This window comes from Protobothrops mucrosquamatus, unplaced genomic scaffold (assembly GCF_001527695.2).
Source record: "Protobothrops mucrosquamatus isolate PMUCROS unplaced genomic scaffold, P.Mucros_1.0 scaffold562, whole genome shotgun sequence".
Taxonomy (NCBI): domain Eukaryota; kingdom Metazoa; phylum Chordata; class Lepidosauria; order Squamata; family Viperidae; genus Protobothrops; species Protobothrops mucrosquamatus.
The window spans coordinates 16,043-39,898 of NW_015386865.1; the positions used below are offsets into that span (position 1 = coordinate 16,043).

Genomic DNA, 23,856 nt, shown 5'->3' on the forward strand with positions numbered 1-23,856 from the left:
GCCTGGCGCTGATCCTGGCGCTTCCGCTGAGCCCTGACAGCCCTGCAGCTCCAGCCATCTCTCGCTCAGGCTTGTGCGGTGCTGCCACCGGTTCAGCTCATTCCCCTCCCCCGCTACCACTTTTCTAGGATGGTCGCGTACCACCTGCCAGGTGCCAATGTACCACAGGTGGTACCCGTACCACTGGTTGAAAAGCCCTGGTATAGATAGTATGGAAGGAGAGCAACTGGAGCTTATTGCGGGGCATCGCAAAGGATGATTAAGGAGCAGGAGTTTTATTGTTTTGAGATTGTTTTATAGTTACTGGTTTTATTGCCGTTGTGAGCCTCCCAGAGTTGCTTAAATTGTCCGGTCATATAAATCTTTTAAGTAAATAAGGCATGTAGGAGTAGACAAACACTCTTGTTTCCTCAGATATAGATTAACATAACTGCCTACGTGGCATTCAATTTGGTTCCAAAGAATTGTCCTCTCTGGACTACAATATAAATCAAGATATATATACCCAGATTAGCATAGCTTTTATACCCTTTCAGAAAACAAAGGGACACTGATCATTAACAGGCAGTGGAAAACAAGCGACAAAGTACAGTAGTTCTCGGCATGATCACAATTGAGCCCATTTCTGTTACTAAGCAAGACAGTTGTTAAGTGAGGTTTGTCCCATTTTACAATTTTTCTTGACACATTTGTTAAAAGTGAATCTCTGCAGTTGTTAAATTAGTAGCAAAGTTGTTAAGTGAATCTGACTTTCCTATTGACTTTGCTCGTTAGAAGGTCGCAAAAGATGGTCACATGATCCCGGGACACTGCAACAGTCATAAATATGAACCAGTTGTCAAGCATCTGACTGTAAATCTCGTGACCATGGAGATGCTGCAATGGTCATAAGTGTGAAAAATGGTCGTAAGTAGTGCCATGGTAAATTTCAATGGTCACTAAACAAACTGTTGTAAGTCAAGGATTACTCATATTCACACTTCTGATAGAAGATAGTCCTCCCAGAAGGTGTGTTCTTTACTAAAATATTACAGCTTTCATCCTTCTGTCCCTGATAACTATGTTCAAAACTCAAAACAAGGGGAAGTTAACCCTGAATCAACTGCTGGCCTGGTATGAGTTCCTTGATGCGCCTATTTATGTAACTTTCCAGGAATTTTAGGATAAGGATGTAAGTGCCAAAAACGAGAGGCCCAAAAGGAAAACATCTAAGAGCAAAATGAAAGTTTTTCAACAGGATGATGTGTCATGTATAACATCACAATGACTTGTGATGCAGTAATTGGAAGTCAAGACCTTTCCTATTGCCTCTAGTATCTGCATACGAGAAAAAAAGAATTTCCATACAGTATTTATGAGATGTCTCAGTATAAACATATCCGAAATCAACAATGCAAAGCCTGCAAGCACCAACTTGCCCACTAAATGTTTTAGCATTCACAATGTTCTTGGCTCCATCTGATATTTTTATTCTGTTTCTTTTGAATGAATAACTGGATGGGTGGGTGGGTGGATGGTCGGACAGTAGTGTTTTCAAGAATGCTCTGGGCCCAGTACATGTTCTTAAAAAAACAAAATGGGGAGGGGACTGCAACTCATTGTTTTGTCTGGAAGTGAGCCTGCATGTTAGGGACTCGCCATTTTGCCTTCAATAAATGGTGATAGTGATTGTCCATTAGTGCAAACTTTTTGCAATTGGGCAAGCCTTCCTCCATGATTTTGTTTGTATCTGCTGCAGTGAAACCCAGCTTGCTGGCTGGGAGATTCTGGCAGTTGAAGTCCACAAGTCTTAAAGTTGCGAAGGTTGGAGACCCCTGATCTAAGGGGTTGTGATTACATAGAGTCCAGCATCACCTTTTTCGCTTTCTGCAGAATCCCAGGTTAATTTTATAATACATAAAATCCAGTCATTGGTCAGACTTAACCACTTGCGGGTTCTCTGGGCAGAAAAGTGAGCTAATTGGAGATAATATATACTAGTTTATATTTTAATTGCCTGCTCCTATTAGAAAGCTATCTTCCAGACTTACATTGTTTGGGGGTTATAGGAATTGTAATCCCAATATTTCTGATTGGAGAAAAGAAAGAGCACACACAGAGACACAAATCTGGTTTACACATCACACTGAATCCAAATGTGATTAATCATGTGTTGTTATTTGCATGGCACACTAAACTAATAAACCACTTTCTGGCATTCTTGTACACATATCTACACTTACAGTGAGAGTAGACACCCAGTATATAAATAGTAGACACCCAGTATATAAATAGCTACAGTAAGATGTTAATCTAAGAGTCAGCACTACAAATTACAGGTAGTCCTCGGCTACAAACCCAATTGGGACCATAATTTCTATCATAAGTCATTGCATTTATAAGTTGAGTCAGGCCTGATTTTTATGGTGGTGGTTAAGCAAATAATGTGGTCATTAAACAAATCCAGCTTCTCCAATGGGCATTTTTTTTGCCAGAAATTAGCAAAAAAAAAAGGTTGCAAATTACTATCCCTTGACTGCAGGATGCTGCAACCAATTGTAAATGCAAGCAGGTTGCCAATTGCCCGAACTGCAACCCCATGAGTGCAAAGGTTGTTCAACAATTGTAAATTCGAATGCAGGTCATAAGCCACTTGTTCCAAGGCTGTTGTAACTTTGAATCGACACGAAAAGAATGTAAGTGGATCTCAGTAAAATTGTAATTCTTCAAGTCAGTGTGATAAATTTAGAAAAATGCACTTGCTTTCCTTACAGATCAGAGGTTGGAGGATGTGCGCACAGAGTTTATAAAGCGTATTAACAAAGCTATCATCAGCCAGCTCTTGGATGATCTGCTCCGTGAGAGAATCATGGAGGATGAAGAGCTGGAAGAAGTGAATACGAAAGATAAGAGGCAGGACCAAGCAAGAATGTTGATCGATAATGTGAGAAGAAAAGGGCCTGAAGCTAGCCGGCGCTTTATTGTCTTCCTCCAGACCCGAGATGCTTTCTTAGCTGAACAACTGGATCTCCAAAACTTTCCTGCTGGTACTTGTGATCTTATAGCATATCATCTAGCTTTGAGCCAAAATGACTAGCCTTCCTCCCGAATTTAGTTGCTGTGGCCCAGAACCATGCAAAGGCTGTGTGTTGTGCCCCAAAGTGTTTGGGCTGGTTAGGTTTGGCCACATTGGTGTAATAACTCATTTTGAAAGGAAACTTTATCATAAGATGGTATTTCTGTTTTTTTAGTAGCACATTCATAAGAACATTTCTACAGTATATACTAAGATGAAATTTGGGTGCCTTCCAATTTTTAATTAGCTTCATTGTATCTTATAAAAATTCTCCCTTAATTTTTTTTTTTTTTTTGGATTAGGACAGTGATGGCGAACATTTTGGGCTCGGCGTGTCAAAAATTCAGAAAAAGCCTAACTTGACTCTGTTGGTGTGTCACGCCCTCCCCATCGGACAAAGGAAAAACAATTCTTAACAAAGTGTTGCTTTGGATAGTGAAATGGGCAGCACATAAATGTAATAAATAAATAAATAAAAACTCACATAATTGTAAACATTTTTCGATTTGTCTTTGTCTCTCTATCTGAGGTCACATGAGACCTGGAAACTTTAGAGAATTGTCTTGCGTGGCCTGTTCTGAAAAGAACAGGAAAGCATGTCTCGTTCTTGTACCCTTTTTGGAGGCTCCAGAATCTGCATGAGAACAGAGTCCTCTTTCACGATTTCCAGAGGGTCCGGAGGTCATGTGAGAGTATATTCTTGTGCAGTGTCTGGAACCTCTGAAAAATCATGTGAGAATTTTCCATGCTTTTTGGAGGCTGCAGAGGCCACATCAGATTGTGGTGTGCTCTTACGCAGCTTCTGGACCCTCTGGAAGTCATGTGAGAAGGCCTTATTCTTACAGGGCCTCTGAAACCTCCAAAAATTGTGTGAGAACATTCTCGTGTGATTTTGTCAATTGCTCATTTCAACTGAGTTGGGCAGCCATATACATTTTCTTAAATGAATAATTTGAAGGGATAGGTCTGAAGTTAGGCTATGAGAATCAGAAAGGCTGGTAGGCTTCAGGTTGGGTGTTAAGTTATCTGCTAGGTTTCTCGTTAGCATCTTGAAGGCTTTCTTGGAGACCAGCAATGTGGAGGAAAGGCCAAGATCTTCACAGCTATCCTTTGCCAGCAGCTCTATTCATGTTGCTTAATTTTTTGCATATTTTTTAGATCTGCTATGGCAGTGGAGCCAATGAGCAGGAGGACATGCTCTTTCTGTCCCGGGTCTGAACGATTAATGATTCACTAAAATCAAGAGAACATCGACTGTTCTTTTGTTCACAGGGACACTACAACATAATGTTAAGGGTCACGGGAAAACTACCCGACGATCCCTGACATTAAATCGTTAAATTTTCCAGACTTCGACTGGGTTCACTATAAATTATTAAGTGACACCATTTTTTCGACTTAGACGTGTTCAACTTTCCTCCCATCTCCAGTTGTCCAGCCAATAGAAGGTAACATCTCAAAGGAAGAAGTCCAGTTCCTGGAATCTAAAAACGGGGTCAGGCTTTGTCCTCAGAATGTATTTCAGCAAATACAGACTACAGAAGGCACCGAGGTGAGTTGGCAGACCTAGTTAGATCTATCCAAGACTTGAGCTTAAATACTGCACTTCATTTCATTCAGTAGCTGCTGTAAAGGATAGCCACAGATGTGAACTGAAAATTCATCTTTTGTAGCAGGAATTTTGAATATTTCTTAAATTCTCCTCATCCTGGCTTTTGGAAATATTACCTTGTTTTATTTCTAAAGCAGAAAAATGAGTTGGGATTCCTCTGTTCTATATCTAACAACAAATAAAACATGAAACTAAGGGACCTTTAAATATAATGTGACCACAATACCTTCATTAGCTTTAAAAGTAGACAACTCATGGACTCTGTGGCTTCATAGAATTGCCATGTCCTCTGAATATTTGCTGCTGGTTACATGAAGGGGAAGGAAAGGGAAATCTTGCCTTCAAATCAGGTTTGTGGGTTTCCTCAAGTACCTAGCCACCCACTATAGCAAACTGGAAGTCAGACTATTTTGGGTCTGGTTTAACAATTTTATTTTTATGGTTAAGTGGAATACATCTTTAGATTCAAATAATCCCTAAACACTAAATTCTGAGTAATAGCAAAACCATTGTATTTTTCAGCCTTGTTTGTAGATTTTGCAGTGCCAATAAGATCATTCAGATGCTACTGAAATAGTTTCCAGGATCCCCCACCACTGACTAAGATTAATAAGAATTGGAAGAGCCCTAAATAAATGAATGCTTGGCATAACTATAGTTCAGGATGCGAATCACTTTTGTTTTCCTATGCAGATCTACCCTATCAATGATCCCAGGACTCGTACACGCCTGGCTTTGATCATCTGCAATATCAAATTCGATCACTTGAAATTTAGAAAGGGGGCTGAGGTAGACTTGGAACAGATGACGCTTCTCCTAGAAGATCTGGGATACAAAGTGGAAATAATGACCAATTTAAACTCACAGGTAAAAAAAAAGTTACGTTTATAAAGTAAAATTCAATTTGTTACTCAAGGAAAAAAAATCTAGTGACTTTAAGTGAAAGCTAAACATTCAAGGAATGGAATAGAATAGAATAGAATAGAATAGAATAGAATAGAATAGAATAGAATAATAGAGTTGGAAGGGACCTTTGAGGTCTTGATTTTGCCCTTTAATACGGTATGTCTATTAACTCTAGTCGCCCACAGTCAGTTGGACCTAGCAGCTTCAAAACTGAATAAAGCATGGCAATCTTGTTAAACTGCTATCTATACAATAATATTTAGCACAGACACTGATAATCTAATACCTTGCGGATGTTTTAAATTATAAACCCAGCAAGTCTTGGCTCATGGCCATGCTGGTTGGAGTTGATGGGACCCTCAACTCCAAAGAACTGTAGGTTACCAAGTTGTTTATACCTAATTTAGTATAAGGAAAAAAATACGTCTGGATTGATAATTGAACTTGCTCTCCTGGACTACCTTTTTCAATTTCAAATGCCAGCATATTGTTTCTTTTTCATCTCCCATAATTGTTTCTCCAAAAAACAGTTGAGGATGCTAACTTTCCACTGAGGATATTGGCCAGAGTGTTTTCTTTTGGAGGGCATGATGAGGTCAGCCTTCCATTCAGCCATGAAGATAGGCCCTTCTTCGCCCCCCTCCCCCCATCTCCATATTGGAGATTTGTGATGGTGTTCACAAATCTCACATATGGAGATTTGCTGCACAGCCCTCCCATTCAGATCTAGAAAGAGAAAGCTGGAAATTGTTTCTGCATTGAATTTTTCCTAAGCTTGAATAATATTAAAATATAGTGCAATTGCAAGAAGTATCCCCATTCTTCTCAATTTTAATAATGAGTGCAGAGTTAGCTAGAAACTGCACTTCCACTCCTGACCTGCCTTCCCCTTTCTTTGCTTTCAGGAAATAACCACTTGCTTGAAGAATTTTGCAGCTCGGGGAGAACACAAGACTTCAGATGGGATGTTTGTGGTACTCATGTCTCATGGCCATCTGGACAGCCTTTGTGGAGTCAATTCAAAAGACAAACACTCTGACATCTTCTTCATCAAAACTATCTTCTCCACCTTCAACAACATAAATTGCCCAGCTTTGAGGGGAAAGCCCAAGGTGGTCGTTCTTCAAGCATGTCGTGGTGGTAGGTTGCTGAACTTGAGATCTGGGAGGGGAGAAGGCAGACAAATGTTTGCCTCTTGCAGGAACTGTTGGTCTTAACTAGACAAAGCAACCTCTAGACTGGGGTGTCAAATTGCCGGCCCGCGGGCTGGTTTCATCATACTGAAACCGCGCCCACCCATTGCCGGTAATGCAAAAAGAGTCATGGTACGTCACGTGATGTGGCGAGTTTGACACCCATACTCTAGACCGAGGTAGGGAATTATGGCCCTTTTATGACTTCTGGGCTTCAACTCCCAGAATTCCTGAGCAGCCATACTGCCTCAGGAATTCTGGGATTTGAAGTCCACAAGTCATAAAGGGACCCTATTTCCCCACCTCTGCTCTAGAACAGGGCTTTTCAACCTTTTCACCCATTGTACCACTTTTAGGATATGGCAATATCCGAGTACCACCAGTTGCCTAGCAAGATGTCAAAAACTTGATGACCCCCCCCCCAAAAAAAGAAAAAAAGTGATAAAGTACAGGTAGTCCTCGACTTACAACAGTTTGCTTAGTGACTGTTTGAAGTTACAACAGCACTGAAAAAAGTGCCTCCCAAGCCACAGCCGAGCAAGACACCTGCCTGCCACCCAGTGGCGCTCTTCCTCCTGTCCGAGGTTTTCATTGTTGTGAGCATTTCTGTTGAGAATTGGCAGCGGGGGTGGGGTGAGGGGGGTGTTTGGTTTTTATTCCCCCCGTCTGCTGGGTGGTTGCAGCAGGTTTTGGTCACTTCACATGACCCTGGGACACTGTGACCGTCATAAATATAAATCAGTTGCCAAGCATCTGAATGTAAATCACAAGACCCTGAAGATGCTGCAACATTACAGCTGATCAGCGCTTCTGGGCTCAGCAGAAGCACCAAGATCAGCACCGAGCTCCAGCTGGAGCCTGGCGCTGATGCTGGTGCTTCCGCTGAGCCCTGACAGCCCCGAAGAAGCGCCGATCAGCTGGAAAACGGCACTGATCCTGGCGCTTCCGCTGAGCCCTACAGCTCCAGCCATCTCTCACTCAGGCTTGTGCGGTGCTGCCACCGCTTCAGCTCATTCCCCTCCCCCGCTACCACTTTTCTAGGATGGTCGCGTACCACCTGCCAGGTGCCAATGTACCACAGGTGGTACCCGTACCACTGGTTGAAAAGCCCTGCACTAGAAGACCAACATCTGCTTTTAGCAAACTGATTTGTAGATATTTACTGCTTATTGTATTCATCTCCACAAGATCTGTTTGAATAATATTCCAGTGTGTTGGGATCATGACTTTTCATAAATGGCAATACAATAGTTGGGAAAAACTAACTTTGAACCTTATCTTAAACCTTGGGAGTTCACCTCATTGAACCCTGTCAGGAACCAAAGGCTATGCTGTACTTTTGTGGTGAACATAAAGCCATGTGTGAGAACCTCTGTTCTGTCAGAGGCTTTTGATGATAATTGTTGATTCCCCCATTTTTTTCTCCAGAGGAAAATGGGTATAGGATGGAAACTGAGGAAGACTCAGCTACATCTGCTCCTGCCTCTCTCCAGTCTGATTCATGCACCAAGCAGTTGCAGACTGATGCCGTTCAGAAAATCCATGTGGAGAGTGACTTCATCTGCCTATATTCCACCACCCCTGGTAAGAGACTCTTAAAAGAAAATTGCTAAGTAGGGTCCAAAGCAGGACAGAAATGAGAAGGAAAGGCATTTAGTTGACAAAGCTGTCTGTCAAAGCTTGGCACCCAATCAGTTAAGAAAAACTGATCTGGACGTCTTTTCTAAGTACCAAAAATTCTCTGGCATGCTTGCTGCAAAAGGCCTAATCATTTATTCAGTCATTCATTCATTCATTTATTAGATTTTTAATCCCACTTTTATTTTGTAAGTAACTCACGGCAAAGAACATAGTAATACTCCTTCCTCCTCTTTTTCATCACCACAACAACCCTGTGAGGTAGATAGATTTGGGGATTTGACAATACATTGAACCACATCCCACCCAAAGAGATTGAGTCTGCCTAATAAGGTAAGCTACCAGAAATCTGATCAGCACGAACAAAGATGAGTACCATATGTAGTATGAACTAACCCCATTGTATAGTAACTGAACCAAAAGTTATCCAGGCCACCCTGCTAAGTCCCCATAGGCCTTGGGCCTGCTCCCTACCTACTCATATCCATCGTACACTTACCTTTTGAAGATCTCCAGACCTCGTATTGGGGAAGGAGGGCAGGCCACTCATCCCTGGCTGCATGGCTGCCTCTGGGACATAGCTGCCATTTTTAGCACACCTACAACTCAGCACACCCACAATTTATTGTAGACTGAATGAATGACTAGGCCTTTTGTAGCGAGCCTGCCAGAGAATTTCTGATACTTAGAAAAGAGGTCCAGATCAGGTTTTCTTAACTGATTGGTTGCCAATCTTTGACAGACAGCTTTGTCAACTAAATGCCTGTATTGCTAAGGCAGCAATTCTTACCATTTCTGTCCTGCTTTGGACCGCTTCTTAGCAATTTTCTTTTAAGAGCACTCCATTCTGCTTCCCTAATGTGATCTGTACAGCACTGAGAAAACCTTTAGAGATCTTCAAAAGGTAAATGGATAATGAGAGGTGGGATGGAGCCCAAGCCCTGCGGGGTCCTGGGGAAAGCCTGTGGTAACCTGGGGAAGGGGGGAAGGAGGCCCAAGGGCTGTAAGGATGATGGGCAGGACGATAGGGTAACTTAGAGGTGGGGGAGGTCTTGGGACGCCGAAGGCAAGTGGGCTGGGGTCTGCATTAGATCTCTCAGGGCCTTCCCCATCCTGAAGCTCTGCTCTGTTTAACGACCCACATGTTCATTTAACGACTGCATCAGGGAGTGCAGGGGATGCTAGTTGTTAAGTGAGGCCATCTTGCTTAATGGCCATCATCACTTGCGACTGTAAAGGGCAGGCTCTATTCCTGTCATAGGTCGAAGACTATCTGTATAGGTTTAAAATTTCTTAAGTAGAGAATGAAGTCTGACATCGTGAAGAATAATTGCTTAATCATTGTCTGTTTAGATCATCTATCCTGGAGAGACACTAAAACTGGATCATTCTTCATCACCCAGCTAATAGATACTATCAAGAAACATGCCTGGAATTGCAATTTGGAAGAGGTCTTCCGGAAGGTAGTCTTTCTACACAAGGCTCATGTTTGGAATGAAGTTCTTTTATTAAAGACCTACTTTGGAATTGGAATGACGACTTACCACAGCCAACTTGCTGCGGCCAACTCACCATGGCCAACTCGCTGCGGGACAAGTTAACAATTCAATTTAATTATTTAAAATAATAATAACCCAAAAAAATTTTTTTGTCATTCACATTTCATTCTATTTTGTTCCATCATTTCTTTCATATTAGTATAACTTGTCCCACAGTGAGTTGTCCCACGCTAGTTGGTCGTGGTGAGTTGGCCGCAGCAAATTGTCATAGGCCCCTTTGGAATTAGGAGCCATGGTGGTCCAGTGGTTAAAATGCAGTATTGCAGGCTAATTGAGCTCAATGCTGGGAGTTCGATCCTAACCGGCTCAAGGTTGACTCAGCCTTCCATCCTTCCAAGGTCAGTAAAATGAGGACCCAGATTGTTGGGGGCAATATGCTGACTCTGTAAATCATTTAGCGAGGACTGTAAAGCACTGTGAAGTGATATATAATAACCAATGCTATTAGTGGCCCTAAATCATATATTTTTAGCTTCTGTTCCTTTTTTCCTGCCATTAGTAATTAAATCTCATGTTCAAAAACGTAGAGTCCATAAAGAAATGGAAGAATGTAGGCAGATTCTGCAAACTTCTATCATTCAACAATTCAGCTGCAAGAATGTTGCATAGATTTATCATGTAAATTGTGTTTGAAGATTTCCTTTTTGTAATTATGGTGAGCATAAAATAAAACAAAATTTGCTGGTGGGCAAAATATTTTGGTAGGCAAAAAAGGAACAAAAGCCTCTCTCTTTTTTGCATCAACTCCCTTCTTCCCTCACCTTCAAAAATCTTGGTTTTCAATTCCCATAATTCTAGCCAGCAAGACATCCAATTGGAGGAAAGCTAACAAAGAACTGCTTTCATGTCATCAATTTTATAATTGGATCTGATCAAAATTATCCATAGTATTCAACTCACTAATGATTAAATAGCTTTAGAAATATCTAGTCATTAAACTTATTGCTACTCACTACAAATAAAAAAAATCCTTTGAGAACATAATCCAGGGTACCTTAATTCTGTGACAGCTGGTTCATATTTATGGTGAATGTAGTATCTTGGGGTCATGTGATCACCTTTTGTGACTTTCTGACAAGCAAAGCCAATGGGGAAACCAGATTAACTTAACAATGGTGTTACTAATTTAACAATTGCAATGATTCACTTAACAACAGTGGTAAGAAAGATCATAAAATGTGGCAAAACTCACTTAACAAATGTCTCACTTAGCAACATAAATTTTGGGCTCAATTGTGGTCGTAAGTCGAGGACTATCTGTAGAATAGAATAGAATAGAATAGAATAGAATAGAATAAGGAAGAGAAAGAGAAAGAATACTTTATTTGGCCAAGTATGAGACACACAAGGAATTTGTCTCCAGTGCATAAGCTCTCAGTGTACATGCAAAACAACAAAGTAATCAAAATAACAAAGTACAGGTACTCCTTGACTTACTACCACAATTGAGCCCAAAATTTCTAATGTTAAATGAGACATTTGTTAAGTGAATTTTACCCCATTTTATCTTTCTTGCCACAGTTGTTAAGTGAATCACTGCAGTTGATAAATAAGTGACACGGTTGTTATGTGAATCTGACTTCCCCATTGATTTTGCTTGTCAAATGGTTGCAAAAGGTGATCACATGACCTTGGACACAGCAACGGTCATAAGTATGAGTCAGTTGCTAAGCCTTTGAATTTTGATCACATGATCATGGGGAATGCTACAAAGATTGTAAGTGTGGAAAATGGTCATACGTCACTTTTTTCAGTGCCATTGTAACCTTGAACAGTCCCAAAACAAACTGTTGTAAGTCGAGGATTACCTGTAATAATAATCACAATAATGATACTAATAAGAGAAGGTAGTGGAACAGATAGTAATACAGCCATACTATATGGTTAAATATACTTAGACATACTTAAGATGGAGTTACTCTGAGTCTGCTTTTCATGCTTCCCTCCTGTTCAAAAATGTCTTTTGTAACAGACCCATTTCCTACCTTAAGATCTTGCTGCCTCCCCTGTGTTTCAAGGTCTGTTAAGCATTCCATCATATCAGCAGAGTCACTGCTTCACAGATAGATAGATAGATAGATAGAACTTGCCGACTCTTCCTTCTAGCCAAAATCTACCAGCCAGGCAGTAAAAGCAAATCTATCGACTGTCCAAGATTCAACATCATAACAAAAGCATTCCATGCAGAAAAGAGTTTAAGAAAAGAGAAAGATAAAAATGGATATTGTAATCACTCCTGATAAACAAGGCAAGCATTTGGACAGCTAGTTATTGTGGCCCATGGGGCAAAGACAAGATTTCTGGCACTGAATGATCAGATTGATCTATATTCCTGTCTGAATCAGATTAGCTAAGTTCAGATTGCTGTTTACTTGGAAGCAACATCTGAGTAGACTGCTATTGCTAGAAAGCATTTCAAAAGAGCATCTAATGCCTCTGGACCCACAATCATTATTACTCTCCTGGACTTATGGAGCATGCACAGGAAAACAGGAGTTGGAGTTATAGTTAGTCTAGTACTGCAGGGGTAGGCAACCTTGGCTCTTTTATGACTCGTGGACTTCAATTCCCAGAATTCCTGAGCCAGCATGGCTCAGCTTGGAAACCTCTCCCTTTCCCCTCAGCATGGCTGGCTCAGGAATTCTGGGAGTTGAAGAAGAGCCAAGGTTGCCTACCCCTGGTCTAGTGGAAAGCAACATTACTTGTGTTTTTTTTGGGGGGGGGGGGAAGAGTCCTAACTCTTGCTCTCCATCAGTCTCTAAGGGTTTCTCTACCTCTTCCTAGTCCCTTAAGAATGAATTATGTATTCCTAATTAGTAAAGTCATAAGAGTCTTGCAAGACCTTTTAAGACTAACAACTTTATTTTAAGGTATAAGATTTTGTGAACTGCAACTCACTTCATTAGGTCCATGGAANACAAGCGGGACTGGCCTAGGGCAATTTTTAGAGGGGTTTTAATCATATTTTAATTAGACAATATTTAAATATTTCTTTTTAATTAATTTTAACTCTGTAATTGTTATTTATGTATTTTTAATTGATTGTCAGCCGCCCTGAGTCCGCAAGGAGAAGGGCGGGATATAAATTTAATAAATAAATAAATAAATAAATAAATAAATAAATAAATAAATATAGAGTAAAATTCAATTTTTTACTCAAGGGAAAAAAATCTAGTGACTTTAAGTGAAAGCTAAACATTCATGGAATAGAATAGAATAGAATAGAATAAAATAGAATAATAGAGTTGGAAGAGACCGTGGAGGTCTTGATTTTGCCCTTTAATACAGTATGTGTATTAACTCTAGTCGCCCACAGTGGGTGGACCTAGCAGCTTCAAAACTGAATAAAGCATGGCAATCTTGTTAAACTGCTATTTATACAATAATATTTAGCACAGACGCTGATAATCTAATACCTTGTGGATGTTTTAAATTATAAACCCAGCAAGTCTTGGCTTATGGCCATGCTGGTTGGAGTTGATGGGACCTCAACTCCAAAGAACTGTAGGTTACCAAGTTGTTTATACCTAATTTGGTATAAGGAAAATATATGTCTGGATTGATAATTGAACTTGCTCTCCTGCACTACCTTTTTCAATTTCAAATGCCAGCATATTGTTTCTTTTTCATCTCCCATAATTGTTTCTCCAAAAAACAGTTGAGGATGCTAACTTTCCACTGAGGATATTGGCCAGAGTGTTTTCTTTTGGAGGGCATGATGAGGTCAGCCTTCCATTCAGCCATGAAGATAGGCCCTTCCCCGCCCGCCCCCCCCCCCCATCTCCATATTGGAGATTTGTGATGGTGTTCACAAATCTCACATATGGAGATTTGCTGCACAGCCCTCCCATTCAGATCTAGAAAGCTGGAAATTGTTTCTGCATTGAATTTTTCCTAAGCTTGAATAATATTAAAATATAGTGCAATTGCAAGAAGGTATCCCCATTCTTCTCAATTTTAATAATGAGTGCAGAGTTAGCTAGAAACTGCACTTCCACTCCTGACCCACCTTCCCCTTTCTTTGCTTTCAGGAAATAACCACTTGCTTGAAGAATTTTGCAGCTCGGAAAGAACACAAGACTTCAGATGGGATGTTTGTGGTACTCATGTCTCATGGCCATCTGGACAGCCTTTATGGAGTCAATTCAGAAGACAAACAGTCTGACATCTTCTCCATTAAAACTATCTTCTCCACCTTCAACAACATAAATTGCCCAGCTTTGAGGGGAAAGCCCAAGGTGGTCATTCTTCAAGCATGTCGTGGTGGTAGGTTGCTGAAGTTGAGATCTGGAAGGGGAGAAGGCAGACAAATGTTTGGCAGGAATATATAGCCTCTTGCAGGAACTGTTGGTCTTAACTAGACAAAGCAACCTCTAGACTGGGGTGTCAAATTGCCAGCCTGCAGGCTGGTTTCATCATACTGAAGCCGCATCCACCCATTGCTGGCAATGCAAAAAGAGTCGTGGTACGTCACGTGACGTGGCGAATTTGACACCCGTGCTCTAGACCGAGGTGGGGAACTATGGCCCTTTTATGACTTCAACTTCCAGAATTCCTGAGCAGCCATACTGCCTCAGGAATTCTGGGAGTTGAAGTCCACAAGTCATAAAGGGACCCTATTTCCCCACCTCTGCTCTAGAAGACCAACATCTGCTTTTAGCAAACTGATTTGTAGATATTTACTGCTTATTGTATTCATCTCCACAAGATCTGTTTGAATAATATTCAAGTGTGTTGGGATCATGACTTTTCATAAATGGCAATACAGTAGTTGGGAAAAACTAACTTTGGACCTTATCTTAAACCTTGGGAGTTTACCTCATTGAACCCTGTCAGGAATCAAAGGCTATGCTGTACTTTTGTGGTGAACATAAAGCCATGTGTGAGTAACCTCTGTTCTGTCAGAGGCTTTTGATGATAATTGTTGATTCCCCCATTTTTTTCTCCAGAGGAACATGGGTATAGGATGGAAACTGAGGAGGACTCAGCTACATCTGCTCCTGCCTCTCTCCAGTCTGATTCATGCACCAAGCAGTTGCAGACTGATGCCGTTCAGAAAATCCATGTGGAGAGTGACTTCATCTGCCTATATTCCACCACCCCTGGTAAGAGACTCTTAAAAGAAAATTGTTAAGTAGGGTCCAAAGCAGGACAGAAATGAGAAGGCATTTAGTTGACAAAGCTGTATGTCAAAGCTTGGCAACCAATCAGTTAAGAAAACCTGATCTGGACGTCTTTTCTAAGTACCAGAAATTCTCTGGCATGCTTGCTGCAAAAGGCCTAATCATTTATTCATTCATTCATTCATTCATTTATTAGATTTTTAATCCCACTTTTATTTTGTAAGTAACTCACGGCAAAGAACATAGTAATACTCCTTCCTCCTCTTTTTCACCACCACAACAACCCTGTGAGGTAGATAGATTTGGGGATTTGACAATACATTGAACCACATCCCACCCAAATAGATTGAGTCTGCCTAATAAGGTAAGCTACCAGAAATCTGATCAGCACGAACAAAGATGAGTACCATATGTAGTATGAACTAACCCCATTGTATAGTAACTGAACCAAAAGTTATCCAGGCCACTCTGCTAAGTCCCCATAGGCCTTGGGCCTGCTCCCTACCTACTCATATCCATCGTACACTTACCTTTTGAAGATCTCCAGACCTCGTATTGGGGAAGGAGGGCAGGCCACTCATCCCTGGCTGCATGGCTGCCTCTGGGACGTAGCTGCCAGTTTTAGCACATCTACAACTCAGCACACCCACAATTTATTGTAGACTGAATGAATGACTAGGCCTTTTGCAGCGAGCCTGCCAGAGAATTTTTGATACTTAGAAAAGAGGACCAGATCAGGTTTTCTTAACTGATTGGTTGCCAATCTTTGACAGACAGCTTTGTCAACTAAATGCCTGTATTGCTAAGGCAGCAATTCTTATAATTTCTGTCCTGCTTTGGACCGCTTCTTAGCAATTTTCTTTTAAGAGCGCTCCATTCTGCTTCCCTAATGTGATCTGTACAGCACTGAGAAAACCTTTAGAGATCTTCAAAAAGTAAATGGATAATGAGAGGTGGGGTGGAGCCCAAGCCCTGTGGGGTCCTGGGGAAAGCCTGTGGTAACCTGGGGAAGGAGGGAAGGAGGCTCAAGGGCTGTAAGGATGATGAGGGGCAGGACGATAGGGTAACTTAGAGGTGAGGGAGGTCTTGGGATGCCGAAGGCAAGTGGCTAGGGTCTGCATTAGATCTCTCAGGGCCTTCCTCACCCCTGAAGCTCTGCTCTGTTTAACGACCCACATGTTCATTTAATGACTGCATCAGGGAGAGCAGGGGATGCTAGTTGTTAAGTGAGGCCATCTTGCTTAATGGCCATCATCACTTGCGACTGTAAAGGGCAGGCTCTATTACTGTCATAGGTCGAAGACTATCTGTATAGGTTTAAAATTTCTTAAGTAGAGAATGAAGTCTGACATCGTGAAGAATAATTGCTTAATCATTGTCTGTTTAGATCATCTATCCTGGAGAGACACTAAAACTGGATCACTCTTCATCACCCAGCTAATAGATACTATCAAGAAACATGCCTGGAATTGCAATTTGGAAGAGGTCTTCCGGAAGGTAGTCTTTCAACACAAGGCTCATGTTTGGAATGAAGTTCTTTTATTAAAGACCTACTTTGGAATTGGAATGACAACTTACCACAGCCAACTTGCTGCGGCCAACTCACCATGGCCAACTCGCTGCGGGACAATTTAACAATTCAATTTAATTATTTAAAATAATAATAACCAAAAAAAAATATTTTTGTCATTCACATTTCATTCTATTTTGTTCCATCATTTCTTTCATATTAGTATAACTTGTCCCACAGTGAGTTGTCCCACGCTAGTTGGCCGTGGTGAGTTGGCCGCATCAAATTGTCATAGGCCCTTTGGAATTAGGAGCCATGGTGGTCCAGTGGTTAAAATGTAGTATTGCAGGCTAATTGAGCTCAATGCTGGGAGTTCGATCCTAACCGGCTCAAGGTTGACTCAGCCTTCCATCCTTCCAAGGTCAGTAAAATGAGGACCCAGATTGTTGGGGGCAATATGCTGACTCTGTAAATCATTCAGCGAGGACTGTAAAGCACTGTGAAGTGATATATAATAACCAATGCTATTAGTGGCCCTAAATCATATATTTTTAGCTTCTGTTCCTTTTTTCCTGCCATTAGTAATTAAATCTCATGTTCAAAAACTTAGAGTCCATAAAGAAATGGAAGAATGTAGGCAGATTCTGCAAACTTCTATCATTCAACAATTCAGCTGCAAGAATGTTGCATAGATTTATCATGTAAATTGTGTTTGAAGATTTCCTTTTTGTAATTATGGTGAGCATAAAATAAAACAAAATTTGCTGGTGGGCAAAATATTTTGGTAGGCAAAAAAGGAACAAAAGCCTCTCTCTTTTTTTGCATCAACTCCCTTCTTCCCTCACCTTCAAAAATCTTGGTTTTCAACTCCCATAATTCTAGCCAGCAAGACATCCAATTGGAGGAAAGCAAACAAAGAACTGCTTTCATGTCATCAATTTTATAATTGGATCTGATCAAAATTATCCATAGTATTCAACTCACTAATGATTAAATAGCTTTAGAAATATCTAGACATTAAACTTATTGCTACTCACTACAAATAAAAAAAAATCCTTTGAGAACATAATCCAGGGTACCTTAATTCTGTGATGGTTCTGAACTGTCCTTCAAGCTTTTGCATCCCTTCTTTATCCAGCTTGACAGCTGGTTCATATTTATGGTGAATATAGTATCTTGGGGTCATGTGATCACCTTTTGTTACTTTCTGACAAGCAAAGCCAATGGGGAAACCAGATTAACTTAACAACGATGTTACTAATTTAACAATTGCAATGATTCACTTAACAACAGTGGTAAGAAAGATCATAAAATGTGGCAAAACTCACTTAACAAATGTCTCACTTAGCAACATACATTTTGGGCTCAATTGTGGTCGTAAGTCGAGGACTATCTGTAGAATAGAATAGAATAGAATAGAATAGAATAGAATAGAATAGAATAAGGAAAAGAAAGAGAAAGAATACTTTATTTGGCCAAGTATGAGACACACAAGGAATTTGTCTCCAGTGCATAAGCTCTCAGTGTACATGCAAAACAACAAAGTAATCAAAATAACAAAGTACAGGTACTCCTTGACTTACTACCACAACTGAGCCCAAAATTTCTAATGTTAAGTGAGACATTTGTTAAGTGAATTTTACCCCATTTTATCTTTCTTGCCACAGTTGTTAAGCGAATCACTGCAGTTGATAAATAAGTGACACGGTTGTTATGTGAATCTGACTTCCCCATTGATTTTGCTTGTCAAATGGTTGCAAAAGGTGATCACATGACCTTGGACACACCAACGGTCATAAGTATGAGTCAGTTGCTAAGCCTTTGAATTTTGATCACATGATCATGGGGAATGCTACAAAGATTGTAAGTGTGGAAAATGGTCATACGTCACTTTTTTCAGTGCCATTGTAACCTTGAATAGTCCCTAAACAAACTGTTGTAAGTCGAGGACTACCTGTAATAATAATCACAATAATGATACTAATAAGAGAAGGTAGTGGAACAGATAGTAATACAGCCATACTATATGGTTAAATATACTTAGACATACTTAAGATGGAGTTACTCTGAGTCTGCTTTTCATGCTTCCCTCCTGTTCAAAAATGTCTTTTGTAACAGACCCATTTCCTACCTTAAGATCTTGCTGCCTCCTCTGTGTTTCAAGGTCTGTTAAGCATTCCATCATATCAGCAGAGTCACTGCTTCACAGATAGATAGATAGATAGATAGATAGATAGATAGATAGATAGATAGATAGATAGATAGATAGATAGATAGATAGATAGATAGATAGATAGATAGATAGATAGAACGAACGAACGAACGAACGAACGAACGAACGAACGAACGAACTTGCTTCTAGCCAAAATCCACCAGCCAGGCACTAAAAGCAAATCTATCGACTGTCCAAGATTCAACATCATAACAAAACCATTCCATGCAGAAAAGAGTTTAAGAAAAGAGAAAGATAAAAATGGATATTGTAATCACTCCTGATAAACAAGGCAAGCATTTGGACAGCTGGTTATTGTGGCCCATGGGGCAAAGACAAGATTTCTGGCGCTGAATGATCAGATTGATCTATATTCCTGTCTGAATCAGATTAGCTAAATTCAGATTGCTATTTACTTGGAAGCAACATCTGAGTAGACTGCTATTGCTAGAAAGCATTTCGAAAGAGCATCTAATGCCTCTGGACCCACAATCATTATTACTCTCCTGGACTTATGGAGCATGCACAGGAAAACAGGAGTTGGAGTTATAGTTAGTCTAGTAGTGCAGGGGTAGGCAACCTTGGCTCTTTTATGACTCATGGACTTCAATTCCCAGAATTCCTGAGCCAGCATGGCTCAGCTTGGAAACCTCTCCCTTTCCCCTCAGCATGGCTGGCTCAGGAATTCTGGGAGTTGAAGAAGAGCCAAGGTTGCCTACCCCTGGTCTAGTGGAAAGCAACATTACTTGTGTTTTTTTTGGGGGGGGGGAAGAGTCCTAACTCTTGCTCTCCATCAGTCTCTAAGGGTTTCTCTACCTCTTCCTAGTCCCTTAAGAATGAATTATGTATTCCTAATTAGTAAAGTCATAAGAGTCTTGCAAGACCTTTTAAGACTAACAACTTTATTTTAAGGTATAAGATTTTGTGAACTGCAACTCACTTCATTAGGTCCATGGAATCACCTGATCAATGTGGAATTTAAATAGATTGGGATGAGTTGCTGGCAAAAGAAAGGTGGTTATGCAGATGAAGGTTCCATATCGGACAGATTACAAACACCTATCAACTAATAACTATAATAAGCTATACCTTAAGATCGAATCATTAGTCTTAAAAGTTATCCATTGATTCTTTCTGATTTTGGCTACTGTAGTCTAATCTGATTCTTCTACAATGTCTAGTTAATAAAGTGAGCATGTATAAGCGGATAAAATATATTATGGGTTACTAACTTTTAGATGGGGCTAGGTGACTGATTTGGACATGCACTCACCAGCGTTTGTTTCTGTGCCTTCCATCTTGCAGGTGTTGCAGCACTTTGCAAGCAACCCATGTCAGATGCCCTCAAAGGACAGAACCACCCTGATTAAAAAGTTCTACCTCTTCCCAGGACATTGAAGCCAGGTAAGTGTTTTTTCTTACACCTGTATCACTAAATTTTGGGATATTTGGGAGCAGTAGAGTGAGAGACAACAGCCAGCTGATTTTTTCTTGGCGTTTGGGGGTAAATCTGAAGCTCTTTTGTGACAAATCAGGAAATCCTTTCTTCACATCTCATCACTATCATGAACTCACAGTTCTTCTGTGTAATAGGGAGAAAAACAATCCTTTTTTTAACAGCAATAATAGGAAATCACAAACCACGTGTGGGCTCCCCCACTCCCCAAGTAATGTATCTGACAAATCTCTGAATGTGAACAGAACAACATTCTTTTACATTTTCAAGAAAAAGAAATAAAGCATGTGTGTGAAATCTTTTCCTAAGTTTTGCACACCTTATGATAATCATTCTGATACCTGCCTCCAAGTCAGTCCTATCCGCTTCTGTGATGACACTGATCATTGTACACTGCATTTCCCAGACACTGGCAACAACCCCTGCCCACATTGGGAAAAGATAGCCTGCCCCCTCTTTATAAGGTAGTGAACAATTACAACTGATAGCGCGTATGAATCACTTCAAACAATTGCCAGCACTCTGCAAAGTATTTGTGAGACCCCGTTCACCTACATTGCTATAAGGCAGGCAATATGCTTGATCAGTAAGATCAGTGATAGGAGTGAGCTTTGGAATTAGGGCTGGTATACTTAGCCTTTTTCTATGATTACCACTTCTATTTTACACCTACTTGGATCAAGACAAACAATAAACTCTTTAGAAAAATCCAATCATTCACACAAAGCTCTGATTTTATTATAAAACGTGGGCAGAATGATTTGGAGGCTACGTTATTTGCTCATCCTGCTTCAAAAGTAAACAATTAAGGTAATATAGTGTAATGAAACTAATGGTAATTCATGTCATACAGGTCCTCGAATTATAACCATAATTGAACCCCACAATTATTATTATAGGTTATGAGGGTCATAAAGCAAGTTACCATATGACCAGAGCTGATTTTATTACCTGGTTTGCAGTGCAATGACCTCCACAAACACAGAGGTCATTAAGTATTGTTTGCTATGTAAAGTATTGTTTGCTATGGGGCATTTTTACCAGAAACCGGAAGTAAACACCAGTTTCCAGCAAAAACATCATAAATCATGTTTTTACAGGGAGCTGCAAACAACTGTAAATGGGGGCTGGTTGCTGAGTGCCCGGCAACATGACCTGGGGGTGGCCCGGATGTTGAAATTTTGAATTTGGGTCATAAGTAGCTTTTTCAGGGTCTAAGTGTTGAGACTACCTGTATACCTGTATGTGTTATACTAACAGACACTACATATCATCTATATATACTTTACATTTTAATATACTGTAGATAACAAATATTGATGTAAAGAATTTTGTATAAGGACCTAGACATTCTTTTAAGTGTTTAATCACCATGTTAAGTAGCCGAGTTGAATAATTTCATGTTCACGGATGTGGATTTTTGTTATACTTTTTCGGGGGGGCATTATTGTATATTTAATATTTTGTGAGCCACTCGGAGTTATACGAGCAAGATAGGTAGCCTTATACTGTAAATTGTTTAAATAAATAGCTGCTGCTCATTCTTTTTCTTCTCTTTTTCTCAGGTGAACCTACTGGACCAATAAGCAAATAATTTTCAGATATGTTGAAGAAATATGGATTGACCAAACCTTGTCCTTTCTCCACCTTATTCCTCATTGTAAACTTCCATCAACCCTATTTTGGAATTTTATGTGATTTGTGTCTAAATCTTATAGAGCAGTGATGGCGAACCTTTTAGAGACTGAGTGCCCCAAAACCATCCCCGCCCACCCCCCTCTGCGCCCCGCCCACCTGCATGGCCACCCACCGCCTCCACGGCCCACCGCAGATCGCCCAGGTAGCCCAGCTGTGTCATGGCAGCTGCGCCCATGCCCCACAGCATCATCTGCATGTGACAGGGCGCGAGGCCAGAGTCTTGTCCCCGCTGCCTGGCTGCCATGCACTTGGCTGTGCTGCTCTGTGTGGACTGCGTGCGGGGGCAACTCTCCTCGGGGGGGCTGCTGCTCCACGGGTGGAGGCGGGGCTAGGGCAATGGTGCACGTGCCCACAGAGAAGGCTCTGAGTGCCACCTCTGGCATGCGTGCCATAGGTCCACCATCACTGTTATAGAGTGTGATTAGTGTGTGTTTCCCACAGCAAAAACTTTAAACCGTGATGCTTAAAATGTAAATAAGTGTCAAAATGTATATGTAATGGTTCCCCCCCGAACAATTAATGAAGAAGTTAAAGACTTTTAGTAAAGTAGCTGATTTTAAAGTCAACAAACAGAAGACCAAGGTATTGATCAAAAAACAGTATAGAAAATCAAGAGAAATTAAATCCAAACATGGCTTTTAAAATTGAAAGGAAAAATAAATATTTAGGAGTAATATTAACCACTCAAAATTGTATGTTAGTTTAGAACAGAGGTGTCAAACTCGCCGCATCACGTGAGGTGTCGTGACTTATCGCGACTTTTTCCCCCTTGCTGGAGGTGGGGTGGGCACGGCTTCCACGTGATGCATCCGGCCTGTGGGCCAGCAGTTTGACACCCCTGTTTTAGAAAACCTAAGGAAAAGTGTGAAATTGTCAGAACCCATTTCCTTCCTGGGGGAGGGATCTATTTCATTTCTCTTCATTTCTTTCTGTGGGTTCTGCCATTCTCCTGAGGGGAGGGGGGAAGGTTATGTGGGGTGCCTTTTGCTTTGCTACAATGTATCCTCTGCTGGTTCTACATACTTGCTCTTTGAACTGTCTCTCCCTTGTCAACTTGGGGTGAGAAAGGAATGTGCCTCCGGCCATCTGTCTTATCTCTCGCTGGGGAAGAGAAAGGTGCAAAGACCCAGCTATGTCTTCACAGGCTTGGGAACAAACTCTGTTATCAGCTTCGTTCCCACAGCGGAGCCTGGGGATTGGCTCATTCGAACTGACCGGATGAACTATTGGGGTGGGGTTTGCTTGGGACTCTTTTAACCTATTAATCTGAGCGGGAAACCCTCAGATCCTGCCTTCTATGCCTGCTATCAGCTTCTCCTAATAAAAGTTCCTTTTGGAGTGAAACTGTTCCAAGAGTCCTGCTTTCTTGGGATGAGGTTTTGAAGTGGGTCCTAACCAATGGGATTCAAATTTGTGAACAACCGGTTCTCTGTGTGGATGCTGCTTCCGGGAGTCCGTTCTGGGCCTGGGCAACAAAAAATTAGTTACTGGTTCTGCCAAAGTGGTGCAAACTGACTGAATCCCAGCACTGGTCCTGACAGAAATGCAATTTAAAAAGATTTTGTGAAATGGGATAAACTAAAAATATCAGTACTGTGTAAAAGTGTTAGGCAATTGTGCAAAAGTGCTTTAAATTAAGAATGCTTTTAAGAAATAGAAGTGTTAATAGTTTATTATTTTTATCAATTATCAAAATGAAAATTAAATGAACATAAGAAAAATCCAAATCAAAACAATATTTCATGTGACCACTCTTTGCCTTCCAAACAGCATCAATTCTTACATTTGCACATAGTCAGGGTTTTTGTAGGGTTAGACTCAAGTGTATGATTAACCAATTATACCAAGCAGGTGCTAATGATCATCAATTTCATATGTAGGTTGAAATACAGTC

General features: G+C 40.7%; 1 protein-coding gene across 1 annotated transcript in view; it reads left to right on the forward strand.

Annotated features, from left to right (window-relative positions):
• Nucleotides 1-21,850, forward strand: part of LOC107288559 (caspase-1) — a 23,786-nt gene extending 1,936 nt beyond the window's left edge. Inside the window, exons 2-10 of the mRNA XM_029284391.1 lie at nucleotides 2,754-3,026; nucleotides 4,486-4,607; nucleotides 5,361-5,534; nucleotides 6,479-6,713; nucleotides 9,758-9,867; nucleotides 13,995-14,229; nucleotides 14,913-15,068; nucleotides 16,474-16,583; nucleotides 21,830-21,850. Of these exons, the coding sequence (XP_029140224.1) occupies nucleotides 2,754-3,026; nucleotides 4,486-4,607; nucleotides 5,361-5,534; nucleotides 6,479-6,713; nucleotides 9,758-9,867; nucleotides 13,995-14,229; nucleotides 14,913-15,068; nucleotides 16,474-16,583; nucleotides 21,830-21,850 (1,436 nt within the window). The remainder of the gene's footprint in view (nucleotides 1-2,753; nucleotides 3,027-4,485; nucleotides 4,608-5,360; nucleotides 5,535-6,478; nucleotides 6,714-9,757; nucleotides 9,868-13,994; nucleotides 14,230-14,912; nucleotides 15,069-16,473; nucleotides 16,584-21,829) is intronic.
• The last annotated feature ends 2,006 nt before the right edge of the window (nucleotides 21,851-23,856 follow it).